This window comes from Salvia hispanica, chromosome 3, assembly GCF_023119035.1.
Source record: "Salvia hispanica cultivar TCC Black 2014 chromosome 3, UniMelb_Shisp_WGS_1.0, whole genome shotgun sequence".
Lineage (NCBI taxonomy): Eukaryota > Viridiplantae > Streptophyta > Magnoliopsida > Lamiales > Lamiaceae > Salvia > Salvia hispanica.
In genome coordinates this window covers 37332849-37346938 of record NC_062967.1, presented here as the reverse complement: position 1 = coordinate 37346938, position 14090 = coordinate 37332849, and the positions used below count along the sequence as shown (strand labels likewise).

The window sequence follows — 14090 nt, the reverse complement described above, 5'->3', positions numbered from 1 at the left end:
TACTCAAGACTGGTGTTGTGGAATTCAAAAATAATTTGAATCGGAAATTTTGTTTGAATTCAAGAAAACTTCAGTAACACTTTTTTATCCTGACCTGTTACAGAAATGGTAGTAATGCAGCAGTCATGTATATAGTTATATTCCAAGAGATGAGTTTTCTTCATCTGCTTATAACTGCTGAATGATTGTATCACCACCTCTGCTTTCTGAGGTGAAGGAGAATTCACCAGACTCATCAACTTCAACAATATTGCATTCTTTGCCTTCGTCTTGTTGAAAGTTTCCTTCTTCAAGCAAACGTATGCCTTCCAACTCGACTGCAACTTCCTTCATCGTTGGCCTTCTCTTACCGTTAGGATGCAGACATCTTCGAGAAAGTTCGGCTATAGCAAGAATCTCTTCCTTTGTGCCCTCTTTGATCACCCTTGCATCGAGAATATTAAACAGCTGATTTTCCTCCATGGAATGCAAGAAGTGTGCAGCCAAACCCCTCCCCTCTGCAGCTCTGATTGCTGACACTGCTTTCTCTCCGGTTAAAAGCTCAACCACAACCACGCCAAAGCTATAGACGTCGCTCTTTTCTGTGAACTGACTCGATTGGAAATACTCGGGATCCAAATAGCCAAAGGTTCCTTGCACACGTGTGGTCAGGTGAGTTTGATCAACAGAAATTGATCTTGATATCCCAAAATCCGAGACTTTGGCGCGGTATTTGTCATCCAAAAGTATGTTCGATGACTTGATATCACGGTGATAGATAGGTGCAGACGAAGAAGAATGCAAGTAAGCAAGTGCTCCAGCTATTTCTCTTGCAATCCTCACTCTCAACTCCCATGATAATGGGAATTCCTCATTCGGATCATGGATGTGTTGGTGGAGAGTGCCATTATGGATGAACTCGTACACGAGGAGAGGTACTTCAGTTTCAATACAACATCCCAACAATTTAACAACATTCCTGTGATTGATCTGCGAGAGAATGACAACCTCGTTGATGAAGGCTTCAAGATCTACTTCTTCCATCTTCTTCGACTTCTTGACTGCTACTATCCTTCCACTAGTCAGCATTCCTTTGTAGACAGTGCCTTGACCTCCACGGCCAAGTATCCGATTCTCGTTATAAAAATCAGTAGCTCTCGATAGGTCTTTCGAACTGAACAACCTAGTTTTCTCAAGGCCATTATCCACAGACGACAACTGCTGTTCCAACAATAAGGCTAAACACTTGAGTTTGTGTTTATCCTTCATTCTTTTCCTCATAGTTCTAGTGGCAAAAATAGCCCCGAGTAACAAAACAAGCCCTCCAGCTGCGCTACCAACACTGATAATCACTATTTTGGCAGTAGGTCTTTTCCGACAAGTGAAGCCTCCGATTGTATTGATGCAAGTCCCATTACCACCACACATGTTCAATGTTGAGTTGCTGCATTCATTTATATCAACACATCCTTCACGGCCTAGATACGGGTTCCCTTCAAAACCGTCACGGCAAGAGCAGTACCTAGTCGATGATACATAGTTGTTTCCAGTAGTATCATAACGTGGTGTATAGTAATCATCAATGTATTGATCACTGCGACCTTGAGGCAGCACTTTGCAAATAGTATTGTCATGGAAGTCTTCAAAGCCAACGCGCTCCCAGTCAATCACCAGTTGTGCAAATCTGAACCCCGCGTCATATGGATTCAACAGATCTTGGTTTAGGCCACTATGCAACGTGTAAGCACTCGGTATCCATTTCTTGTCAGCAGGAAAAGCATAACCACAATATCTACTTCTGTTACTTGCTTCAATGCTTCGATAAGTATACTGAAACTCTTGCGGTCGTTCTGGCAATGTCGTCTGGCAGCAGTTAACGCCACTGCAGCTCGTGTCCGTGGAATTCGCATCACAGATAGCTGTGCATCCTCCAACTGTCTGCATCGTATCAGAACGCAGCCAGACTGAATTCTTGCAGCCTAATACAACAAATGAATTGTAGTGTGCTGGGATTGTAAAAGGGCTGCCACGAAGTGAAATAGGCACAGGGACAGTTGTCTGCATATTTAAGCAATTCATAGGTGACACGGGCAGCTTTACAATCAACGTTCCATACAGTGAAATCTTCACCACTTCCATATTGATGATGCTCAAGAATGGAGTGGATGAATTTTGGCAGATAATTGCATAGGGGGATTCTTTGTGGGATTTTTCGCAGTCGACAGAATCAGTAAGGCATTTTGCACTGCATTTGGAACCAACCCCAAAAGGATAGGGGATGGTTACATTCCCACACTTTTCGGGGCAACCAGGCTTCGACAAAGATATGGCTGTTATGGTGAGGCTTAGCCAGGAAAAGACAGAGAGTGTAATAAAGGGAAACCTCATTCTTTGCCTTTAGCCTGCAGAGTTTCAATAAAAGTCCAGTTTCAACTACAGTTATTCATATTTTGGGAAATTACGCACATCATAAAACACAATAAAGAACACGAGTTCGTCTCTCTACAAAACTACGCGTGGAGGCGATGTCAAGGCAGAAATTTTCACTACATGTTTTTCGAATAAAAAACACAACCAAGCCCTAAATTCAACAGATTTTATGTGGATGTAGATATTCAAAATCCGTCCATCAATGAGTTCTGAAAAGGAAGCATATAAATTTAGTTCCCATCAATAATATGCAATGTACCCTTAGTCTATGTAATTTGACCAAACAGTTCCCAGTAAATACATGTTTTCTTCCAAGTCTTCTGAGAGGAATAATGGTGATTGGGCTCACAGATTTTCACTATATGATTGTTGAAATACAAGGAGAAACAACTATTTAAATAGGCAACAAGGAGAAACAACTATTCATGCTTAACATTTCAACAATAATTGAACTATAGTTAGATGATTCTGTAGAAAACAAACATACCTTTCAGTTGCAGTTTTTGTTACAATTGGACTCACTTCTGATAGGAGGAATGTTGAATTTTTGTGAATGTAGATATTCAACAAATCAAAGAATGACTGACTAGTTATTTTGATTTTCAAGTGCGCCAGCTATTCTGTCATTATTGAATGACATGGACTTAAGTAGCTCAAAGAATTGACGATTGATAGAGAGAACGAGTAATGTGAAGTCATGTTGACTCATTTCATCTAAATTGGATACTAGGGAAAAAAATACCTACAAAAAAGGATAAAGAAGTTAAGGATAAGTATAAAAAGCTTTTGATCAGTAGATTTTATGCAGATGTAGATATTCAAAATCAATCCATCAACCTAATGCTCTGAAAATTAAGCATATAAATTCAGCTCCCATCTATAACATACATTAACCCTTTACTGAATCAGAATGTTTCAAGAGCGAAGTAATCGAATCGTGTTGCATATGTGGATGAGGCAAAAGTGTTACTATGCAAGACTCATAATGCAAATGTATTCTTTCCCAGTAGAAAACAATAACATTGGCTGGCCATCTTTAAAGTCAACTGTCAACTTTTTCAAGTCTACTTTGGCTGTCTAATTTTTCATCACTATAGTCTATATATGAATCCAAAATTAATGGAGTTTGGTTTCAGTCGCCATCTCCACTTGCGGAGGCAATGCCGGGCCAGAGATTTTCACTATATGATTATTGAATACAATATTATAAAAGGAAACAACTAGTTTTTAAACACTTCAACATTTCAACAATAATTGCAGTAATTAGATGATTCTGTGGAAAACAAACATGAAGAGCATACCTTTTGCTTGCAGTTTTGGTTACAAGTGGACTCATTTCTGATATGATGAATGATGATTTAGCTCAGAGATTTGGTGTGGAATGTAGATATTCAAAAGCATATGGTTTGATTTAATTAATCAGAGCATGATTGACTAGTTATTTTGGTTTCATGACAGCTATTCTATCATTATTATAATGGAGCTCCAGCTAATACTGCAGAATAGCTGATTTCATATGATTGTTTAGATTCGACTAACAAATAATTGGTGATAAACAATTCGAACTAATGCTTTGAATTGGAAAAAGAGAGAGAAACACGACTTTGAAGTCCATTGAAAATAATTCTGCAAAAATAACCTATGTTTCTGCACGCCACATGCTCGATTAAAGACTTGAACGGCCATTCTGTCCATCGTTCTTAATGACTTATCAAGCAATGAGTTTTCTTCATCTTCTTCTAAATATTGAGTGATGGTATCAAAACCACTGCTTCCTCTTCCTGAGATGGAGGAGAAGATATCATGCTCATCAACTTCAACAGCATTGCCTTCTTCGCCTTCGTCTTCTTCAAAGTTTCCTTCTTCGAGCATAAGAAAGCTTTCCAACTCAACTGCAACTTCCTTCATTGTTGGCCTTCTCTTACCATTCGGATGCAGACATCTTCGAGAAAGTTCGGCTATAGCCAAAATCTCTTCCCTTTTGCCCTCTTTGATCACCCTTGCATCGAGAATATCGCACAACTGATTTTCCTCCATGGAATGCAAGAAGTGAGCAGCCAAACCTCTCCCCTCTGCAGCTCTGATTGCGGACACTGCTTTCTCTCCGGTTAAAAGCTCAACCACAACCACGCCAAAGCTATAGACGTCGCTCTTTTCTGTGAACTGACTCGACTGGAAATACTCGGGATCCAAATAGCCAAAGGTTCCTTGCACACGCGTGGTCAGGTGAGTTTGATCAACAGCTACTGATCTTGATATCCCAAAATCTGAGACTTTGGCACGGTATTTGTCATCCAAAAGTATGTTCGATGACTTGACATCGCGGTGATAGATAGGTGCTGACGAAGAAGAGTGCAAGTAAGCAAGTGCTCCAGCTATTTCTCTTGCAATCCTCACTCTCAACTCCCATGATAATGGGAATTCCTCATTAGGATCATGGATGTGTTGGTAGAGTGTGCCGTTTTGGATGAACTCGTAGACGAGGATAGGATCTTCAGTCTCAAGGCAACACCCCAGCAATTTAACCACGTTCCTATGATTGATTTGTGAGAGAATGACAACCTCGTTGATGAAGGCTTCAAGATCGCCTTCTTCCACCTTCTTCGACTTCTTGACTGCTACAATCCTTCCATTAGTTAGCATTCCTTTGTAGACAGTGCCTTGTGCTCCACGGCCAAGTATCCGATTCTCGTTATAGTAATCAGTAGCTCTTGATAGCTCTTTTGAACTGAACAACCTAGTTTTCTCATGGCCATTATCAATGGAAGACAACTGCTGTTCCAACAATAAGGCTAAGCACTTGATTTTGTATTTATCCTTTATTCTTTTTCTCATCCTTCTGGTGGCAAACAACCCCCCAAGTAACAAAACCAGCCCTCCAACCCCGCTGACAACACTGATAACTACTACCTTGTCAGCAGATCTTTTTCGGCAAGTGAAGCCTCCTATAGTATTGATGCAAGTCCCACTACCACCACATATGTTCGATGTTGAGTTGTTGCATTCGTCTACATCAATGCATTTCCCTGGTAGATATGAGTTACCTTCATACCCCTCAGGGCAAGAGCAGTATTTGGTTGACGATACATAATCAGATCCATCGTAATACACAGAAAAGATTTTCTCATAATCACTATTATGTGAAAATAGATAAGCATTAGATGCTGATTTGCAGTAGTGACGAGAAGGATATATGCTACATCCATTGTCAAGATGTATGCGGGCACAAGCGAGAGTACTATTTTCTGCATATCTGCGGCCAAAATCGTCAGGATGTGAGAGGCAATAATCATCAGAATAAGTGCAAACAGTGTCACTATAACCTTTCAGTTCACCAAATTCCCACTCAAGTACTAGAGGAGAAAATCCCAATCCTCGATCGATTGTTTTGAACCTTTTGTAATCATTTGTTAACCATGTCTTCTCAACTGGGAGAACATATCCACAAGAGCTGTCATTGTTGCTAGCTTCAGTTGTTTTGTATTTGTACTCGAGCTCCTTGAGTCGTGGTGGAAGTTTTGTTTGGCAGCAGTTGATGCCGTTGCAGCTAGTTTCTGTGGAGTTGGCAGCACACATGGATGTACATCCTCCTATAACAGTCGTCTTATTAGTTTGCAACCAGATCGAATTCTTGCAGCCTGACACAGCCAACGTGTTGTACTGTGCTGAGATTGTAAACGGACTTCCTTTGAGGGATACTGGGAGACGACCTTTAATCAGATTAGCAGAACAGTTCATAGGTGAAGGCACCAGCTGCTTTACTACGACTGTACCTCTGATGAAAATCTTGACTACTTCCATGTTCATGCTGCTCAAGATTGGTGTTGTGGAATTCCGGCAGATAACAGTGAATGAGGAATTTGCACTACACTTGGAACCGATCCCAAATGGAAAGGGAATCATGACACTTCCACACTTTTCTTGACAACCAGGCATCGACAACGATATTGCCAGACTCAGAGTTATGCTATAGCTTAGCAGGGATAACATATGGACTAATATGGATGACTTCATTCTTCCTGCCAACAGTTTGCACAAAATGTCAGTCTAAACAATTGATATAATCTTCAAGAGTTCATAACATAAAAATATTTAACAGTGCTAACACAATCAAAACATTCGACATAACATGCTACATGTAATGATAGTCAAGAATCTTGAATTTATATAGCATTTGATAATGTTTACATGTGTCTAGCTATATCAAAAATCAATAAATATGCAACGTACCTTCACTGAATCAAATGGTTTCAAGAGCTTAGCAATTGAATCGTGTGGTGTATATGATTTGATCAGCTTAGCTTTCTAAATTGGATGATGAGAAATGAATGCAGAAGTTTTAAAGAACAGATGTGCTGTTTCCTAGTAAATAACATGCTATCTTCTAAAGTCTTCCTACAACGTTGGCTGTCTAATTTTCTAACACATATATATAAATCAGGTAGGGACACACTAGAAGAAATACAATTTGAACAAGACTTCATAAATGGGGTTTGGTTTCCGTCGCCATCTCTCCGAGAGCTGATAATATATAGTACTCCCGAAACAGGTCCCGAGCATTTGCACAAAAGACCTATTTGGTCCTACACATTAAGTGTGTTAACTTCTGGTATGTTTTGGTCCATATTTAACTCCTTAACCATGTCAAAACTTGGATGACCGTTAATTTTTGAAGGAATCGTTAAATATGGACCAAAACATATTATGTAGGACCAAAAGCTACACTTAATATGTAGCACTAAAAAGTTTTTTTAGAAAAATGTATGGGACCAGTTTTGGACTTTAGTCATTAATAAAAACTATACTTTGAATCAAATATTTAGGTTTGAATTTAGAGATACTCTGGTATGAATAGTTACAAAAACACTAATGCACTAGTCTTATCTTATGTGTATATATTCCTAGAGACTGAATATTCTTAATGGCTTATCAAGTAATAGATTTGCTGCATCTGCTTCTAAATACCGATTGATGGAGGAGAAGTCATCAAACTCATCAACATCACCTTTGCCTTCGTCTTGAATGTTTTCTTCTTGGCGCATGCGTATGCCTTCCAACTCGACTGCAACTTCCTTCATCGCCGGCCTTCTCTTACCATTCGGATGCAAACATCTTCGAGAAAGTTCGGCAATAGCAAGAATCTCCTCCCTACTGCCCTCTCTGATCACCCTTGCATCAAGAATATCAAACAACTGATTCTCCTCCATGGAATGCAAGAAGTGTGCAGCCAAACCCCTCCCCTCCTCGGCTCTGATTGCTGACACTGCTTTCTCTCCAGTTAAAAGCTCAACCACAACCACGCCAAAGCTATAGACGTCGCTCTTTTCTGTGAACTGGCTCGACTGGAAATACTCGGGATCCAAATAGCCAAAGGTTCCTTGCACACGGGTGGTGAGGTGAGTTTGATCAACAGCTACTGATCTTGATATCCCAAAATCTGTGACTTTGGCGCTGCATTTTTCATCCAAAAGTATGTTCGTTGACTTGATATCGCGGTGATAGATGGGTGCAGATACATAAGAGTGCATGTAAGCAAGTGCTCCGGCTATTTCTCTTGCAATCCTCACTCTCAACTCCCATGATAATGGTAATTCGTCATTAGGATCATGGATGTGTTGGTAAAGGGTACCGTTTTGGATGAACTCGTAGACGAGGAGAGGAACTTTAGTCTCAATACAACATCCCAACAATTTAACCACATTCCTATGATTGATTTGTGAGAGAATGACAACCTCGTTGATGAAGGCTTCAAGATCGCCTTCTTCCACCTTCTTTGACTTCTTGACTGCTACAATCCTTCCGTCCGTCAGCATTCCTTTGTAGACAGTGCCTTGCCCTCCACGACCAAGTATCCGATTCTCATTATAGTAATCAGTAGCTCTCGATAGCTCTTTTGAACTGAACAACCTAGTTTTCTCAAGGCCGTTATCAACGGAAGACAGCTGCTGTTCCAACAATAAGGCTAAACACTTGAGTTTATGTTTATCCTTTATTCTTTTTCTAATAGTTTTCGTGGCAAAAAACGCCCCGAGTAACAAAACCAGCCCTCCAGCGGCACTGCCAACACAGATAATCACTATTTTGACAGCAGATCTTTTTCGACAAATGTAGCCTCCGTTAGTATTGAGGCAAGTCCCATCACTACCGCATATGTTAAATGTTGAGTTGCTACACTCATTAACATCAACACATCCTTCACGGCCTAGATATGGATTCCCTTCAAACCCATCACGACAAGAGCAGTACCTAGTCGATGATACATAGTTGTTTCCAGTAGGATCATAGCGCGGCGTATAGTAATCATCATAATATTCATCACTACGATAGCTAGGAAGCACTTTGCAAATAGTATTATCATGGAAGTCTTCAGAGCCAATGTGCTCCCAATCAATCACCAGTTGTGCAAATCCGAACCCCGCATCATATGGATTCAACGGATCTTGGCTTAGGCCACTATGCATTGTGTAAGCACTCTGTATCCATTTCTTGTCAGCAGGAAAAGCGTAGCCACAAAATCCGCTCTTATTACTTGCTTCAATGCTTCGATATGTATACTGCAGCTCTTGTGGTCGTTCTGGTATTATCGTTTGGCAGCAGTTAACACCACTGCAGCTTGTGTCCGTGGAATTCCCATCACAGATAGCCGTACATCCTCCAACTGTCTCCATCGTCTCAGAACGTAGCCAGACTGAACTCTTGCAGCCCATCACAATAAATGAATTGTAGTGTGCTGAGATTGTAAAGGGGCTGCCATCAAGTGAAATTGGCACAGGGACCGTTGTCTGCGTATCTGAGCAATTCATAGGAGACACTGGCAGCTTTACAATTAACGTTCCGTACAGAGAAATCTTCACCACTTCCATTTTGATGATGCTCAAGAATGGAGTGGATGAATTTTGGCAGATAATTGTGTAGGCGGATTCTTTGCATTCGGAAGAATCAGTAACACATTTTGCACTGCATTTGGAGCCAACCCCAAATGGATATGGAATGGTTACATTCCCACACTTTTCCGGGCAACCAGGCTTCGACAAAGATCCACCAGCTACGGTGAGGCATAGCCAGGAAAAAACAGTGAGAGTAATAAAGGGAAACCTCATTCTTTGTTTTTAACCTGCAGAGTTCCAATGAAAATCATTGGTGTTCAACCAAAACTCGAGTTTCTAGCAAAGTCCATATCTCAACTAGGATCTAGAACATGTTTCAACTGCAGTTATTGTCGGGAAATAACACACATCACGAAAACAATAAAGAACACGAGTTCTTCTCTACAAATTAAAGACTATGTAAATAGACAACAACAAAGCTGTTGCGATCACAAATTGAAGAAGGAAAGGAAATGCTCAGCTAGGAACACGCGTTTATGGCTACTGTGTGAATGAGTGTAGACCTTTTTAGATCTAGTAATACCATTCCTTTGTTGTATAATCCATGGCTATCACCTTTACAAGCTTTCCATTCAAATTGATCCTAATTTAAGTTCAACAGTTATACCAAACGGTGTATCTCCGGAAAAGGTTGCAACTAAAGCACTAACCTAATAAGCCCATTCAGGTTCATTCTAACACAAAAAATAACTAATTTTGAATGGGTTATTCATTCTACTTTAAACATAAAACACAAAGATCAAATTACTAAGTTAGAATAAGGAAAGGAAACAACACAAATAAGAGTATATAATTGCAATTAGTTTTGAAAATAAAGCATCATCAATTGTTTGCATACCTTCTTCTACCAAGGCACCGAGTTGGGCTTAAGAACGTTGCACCACTGCTTGATAACATGTATACAAGCTTCCATCTGTAGAAGTCGATGTGGGATAAGAAATGATCGTTTTTAAGCATCATGCATGTTTAGCTGGACTGGAATTTAAATTGGATTTCCATACATGAAACTCAGAGATAAAGAAGGAAATTCAACTTAGGTATACTCTTATACAGTGTAGAAATAGACCAATGAACTCTTTAAAAGGCCTCATAAATATTTGAAATCAACGCTCTTAATTACAGAAGGAAAAATGTGTACACGGGGTCCCTACATTTTGATATGAATGAAGACTTTGTAAAGAGAGAGAAGACGACTTTGAGGTGATCAATTGGACATAGAAACATACAAATGACATTGACAAAGTGAACGATAAAACAATAATTTGAACCGAAAATTTTGTTTGAATTCAAGAAAACATCAATAACACCAGACTCATCAACTTCAACAATATTAAGTTCTTTGCCTTCGTCTTGTCGAAAGTTTCCTAATTGAGCAATCGTATGCCTTCCAACTCGACTGCAACTTCCTTCATTGTTGGCCAGAATCACTTCCTTTGTGTTTATCCTTCATTCTTTTCCATATAGCTCTGGTGGCAAAAAACGCCCCGAGTAACAAAGCCAGCCCTCCAACCACGCTGCCAACACTGATGATCACTATTTTGACGACAGATCTTTTCCGACAAGTGAAGCCTCCTATAGTATTGATGCAAGTCCCCATTACCACCACATACATTCAATGTTGAGTTGCTGCATTCATCCACATCAACACATCCATCACGGCCTAGATATGGATTCCCTTCATAACCATCACGACAATAGCAGTACCTAGTCGATGATACATAGTTTATTCCGGTAGCATCATAACGCGGTGTATAGTAATCATCAATGTACTCATCACTGCGACCTTGAGGAAACACTTTGCAAATAGTATTGTCGTGGAAGTCTTCAAAGCCAACGCGCTCCCAATCAATCACCAGTTGTGCAAATCTGAACCCCGCGTCGTATGGATTCAACGGATCTTGATTTAGGCCACTATGCAACGTGTAAGCACTCGGTATCCATTTCTTGTCAGCAGGAAAAGCATAGCCACAATATCTACTTTTATTACTTGCTTCAATGCTTCGATAACTATACTGAAACTCTTGTGGTCGTTCTGGCATTGTCGTCTGGCAGCAGTTAATGCCACTGCAGCTCGTGTCCGTGGAATTCGCATCACAGATAGCAGTGCATCCTCCAACTGTCTGCATCGTATCAGAACGCAGCCGGACTGAATTCTTGCAGCCTAACACAACAAATTAATTGTAGTGTGCTGAGATTGTAAAAGGGCTGCCACGAAGTGAAATAGGAACAGTTGTCTGCGTATCCGAGCAATTCATAGGCGACACGGGAAGCTTTACAATCAATGTTCCGTACAGCGAAATCTTCACCACTTCCATATTGTGATGCTCAAGAATGGAGTGGATGAATTTTGGCAGATAATTGCATAGGGGGATTCTTTGTTGGATTCTTCGCAGTCAAGAGAATCAGTAACGCATTTTGCACTGCAATTGGAACCAACCCCAAAAGGATATGGGATGGTTACACTCCCACACTTTTCGGGGCAGCCAGGCTTCGACAAAGATATGGCAGTTATGGTGAGGCTTAGCCAGGAAAAGACAGAGTGTAATGAAGGGAAACCTCATTCTTTGCCCTTAGCCTGCAGAGTTTCAATAAAAGTCCAGTTTCAACTCTAGTTATCCTTATTATTCGGAAATTATGCACATCACAAAACACAAAAAAGAACACTGAGTTCGTCTCTACAAAACTACGCGCATAGGCGATGCCAAGGCAGAAATTTTCACTGTATGATTTTCGAATACAAAACACAATGAGAAACAACTATCTAAATAGACAACAACCAAGCCCTGATCCTAAGCCCATTCAGGCTCCCCAATTCAACAGATTTTATGTGGATGTAGATATTCAAAATCCATCCATCAACCTTATGTTCTGAAAAGGAAGCATATAAATTTAGTTCCCATCAATAATATGCAATGTGCCCTTAGGTTCCGTTTGGTACATGGAATTGGAGGTATAGACTTGGAGTTGGAGCCTTCAATTCCAAATCAAGTATCATAAAAATTCTTGGATTTGGAATTGAATTACAATTTCAAATCCTAATTCAATTCCAAATCCTCCACCAATTCCACAATTTGAATTCCATATCAAAAGTAGTGGGATTCCAAATATTTATTAAATTACACAGACACACAGCACACACAAACACACACACATTCACACACACACAACACACATTCTTACACACACACTGCACACATTCACACACACACCACTCACATTCTCACACACACATACAACACACACTGCACACATTCTTACACACACTGCAAGCACACATTCACAAACACTGCACACATTCTCACACACACTGCACACATTCAAATTTTTAAATTCAATTCCATATCAATTATTTCATTTTGCGATACATAGGATTTGGAATTAAATTCTAATTCAATTCGAATTCAATTCCATAGATTTTCAATTCCAATTCCAATTTTGTGTACCAAACGGACCCTTAGTCTATGTAATTTGACCCGCTTAGTTCCCCGTAAATACATGTTTTCTTCAAAGTCAAATGTCAAGTCTTCTGAGAGGAATAATGGTGATTGAGCTCAGAGATTTTCACTGTATGATTGTTGAATACTAGTACAAAATGCAAGGAGAAACAACTATGTAAATAGGCAACAATCAAGCTCCAATCCTAAGCCCATTCATGCTCAACATTTCAATAATAATTTTACTATAATTAGATGATTATGTAGAAAACAAACATACCTTTTAGCTGCAGTTTTTTGTTACAATTGGACTCACTTCTTATAGGAGGAATGATGAATTTTTGTGAATGTATATATTCAAAGCAGATGGTTTAAGTAATGAAAGAATTATTGACTAGTAGTAGCAGTAGTTATTTTGAATTTTCAAGTGCGCCAGCTATGCTATCATTATTGAATGCGATTCAAGTGGCTCAAATCAGGATAGAATTGAAGAGGAAAGAAGGGATGATAGTGAAAGAACGAGTAATGTGAAGTCATGTTGACTCATTAATCTAAATTCAATACTAGAGACAAAAAATACAAAAAGGATAAAGAAATAGAGTATAAAAGTATTTTTTCGATATTATATCAAAAAATTCAGTGACATGCAAAATTTTTAAAGTCTAAAGACTATATATTAAATGGAGTATATAATTTGCAAAATACTAAAACTAACTTTGCAATTCTCTGGTATTTGTAAATTTGGATTAAAAAAACATGAAGTCGATGTTTGCACTAGTTTTCGATAAACTTTGTTACAGACTGAAATTTCAAAAGTATTATTATTAACCTCAGTTTTTATTTTATTTTAAAACCTACATTTAAGTGATGTTTAAATTATAATAAAGACCATTTTTTTTATTATGAAGATTAAAGATATACTAGATATTTAATATATATAAAATGAAGGAAATAAAATAAGAGAGATGAAGAGTGAATATAACAAGAGAGATGATAAAGTATGACACAAAGTGTGTATTGCTTTTTGACAAACATAAAAATGAGTCTATTAAGCTGGAACGTCCAAAAAAAAAAAAAAGAATACTATACTATTAGCATGGAACGGATGAAGTAGTTTTAAAGTTGAATTAGTTGTTTACAATTTTGGCTTAAACTTTAAAAATTTACTACTACTACTACTTAATTTTACATCCGTCCAATAATATAAAAAATTACTATTACTACTACTTTAATTTTACAACCTCCGTCCAATAATAGGAGTCTACACTTGACTCGGTATGAATTTTAAGAAATACAAAAATATGAGTTAAAAAATTAGTGAGATATGAGTTCCACTTCTTAGGACCGAGGGAGTAAAATT

The 14090-nt window shown here is 38.9% G+C and overlaps 2 protein-coding genes across 6 annotated transcripts; both read right to left on the bottom strand.

The window, feature by feature from the left end:
- Positions 1-33: 33 nt before the first annotated feature.
- LOC125212082 (wall-associated receptor kinase-like 8) lies at positions 34-4056 on the bottom strand. Of its 5 annotated transcripts, none has more exons than XM_048112123.1 (3): positions 3711-4056; positions 2897-3151; positions 34-2381 (listed from the first exon to the last, which is right to left on the bottom strand). In XM_048112123.1, the coding sequence occupies exon 3, from the start codon at positions 2365-2367 to the stop codon at positions 169-171; it is 2199 nt and encodes a 732-aa protein (XP_047968080.1). In that variant the 5' UTR covers positions 2368-2381; positions 2897-3151; positions 3711-4056; the 3' UTR covers positions 34-168. The 5 variants fall into 5 exon arrangements, with proteins under 5 accessions (XP_047968080.1, XP_047968081.1, XP_047968082.1 ...); XM_048112124.1 differs by lacking the exon at positions 3711-4056 and adding an exon at positions 3247-3500; XM_048112125.1 differs by lacking the exon at positions 3711-4056 and adding an exon at positions 3298-3388.
- Positions 3136-13125, bottom strand: LOC125210062. The gene is made up of 6 exons (XM_048109637.1): positions 13011-13125; positions 10135-11871; positions 7415-9523; positions 6183-6428; positions 4049-6107; positions 3136-3151 (listed from the first exon to the last, which is right to left on the bottom strand). Exons 3-6 carry the CDS (start codon positions 9507-9509, stop codon positions 3136-3138), a joined length of 4416 nt encoding a protein of 1471 aa, XP_047965594.1. The 5' UTR covers positions 9510-9523; positions 10135-11871; positions 13011-13125.
- Positions 13126-14090: the final 965 nt, after the last annotated feature.

Bases quoted from the DNA above. Each gene is read 5' to 3' on its own strand.
- LOC125210062 (XM_048109637.1), bottom strand. From the start codon at position 9,509: ATGAGGTTTCCCTTTATTACTCTCACTGTTTTTTCCTGGCTATGCCTC. The intron at 6,429-7,414 runs GTGATGTTGATG...AACTGTTGGCAG, and splicing joins CATTCAAGACGAAGGCAAAG to GAAGAATGAAGTCATCCATA. The intron at 6,108-6,182 runs GTACAGTCGTAG...GTCGTCTCCCAG, and splicing joins AGTCAAGATTTTCATCAGAG to TATCCCTCAAAGGAAGTCCG.
- LOC125212082 (XM_048112123.1), bottom strand. From the start codon at position 2,367: ATGAGGTTTCCCTTTATTACACTCTCTGTCTTTTCCTGGCTAAGCCTC.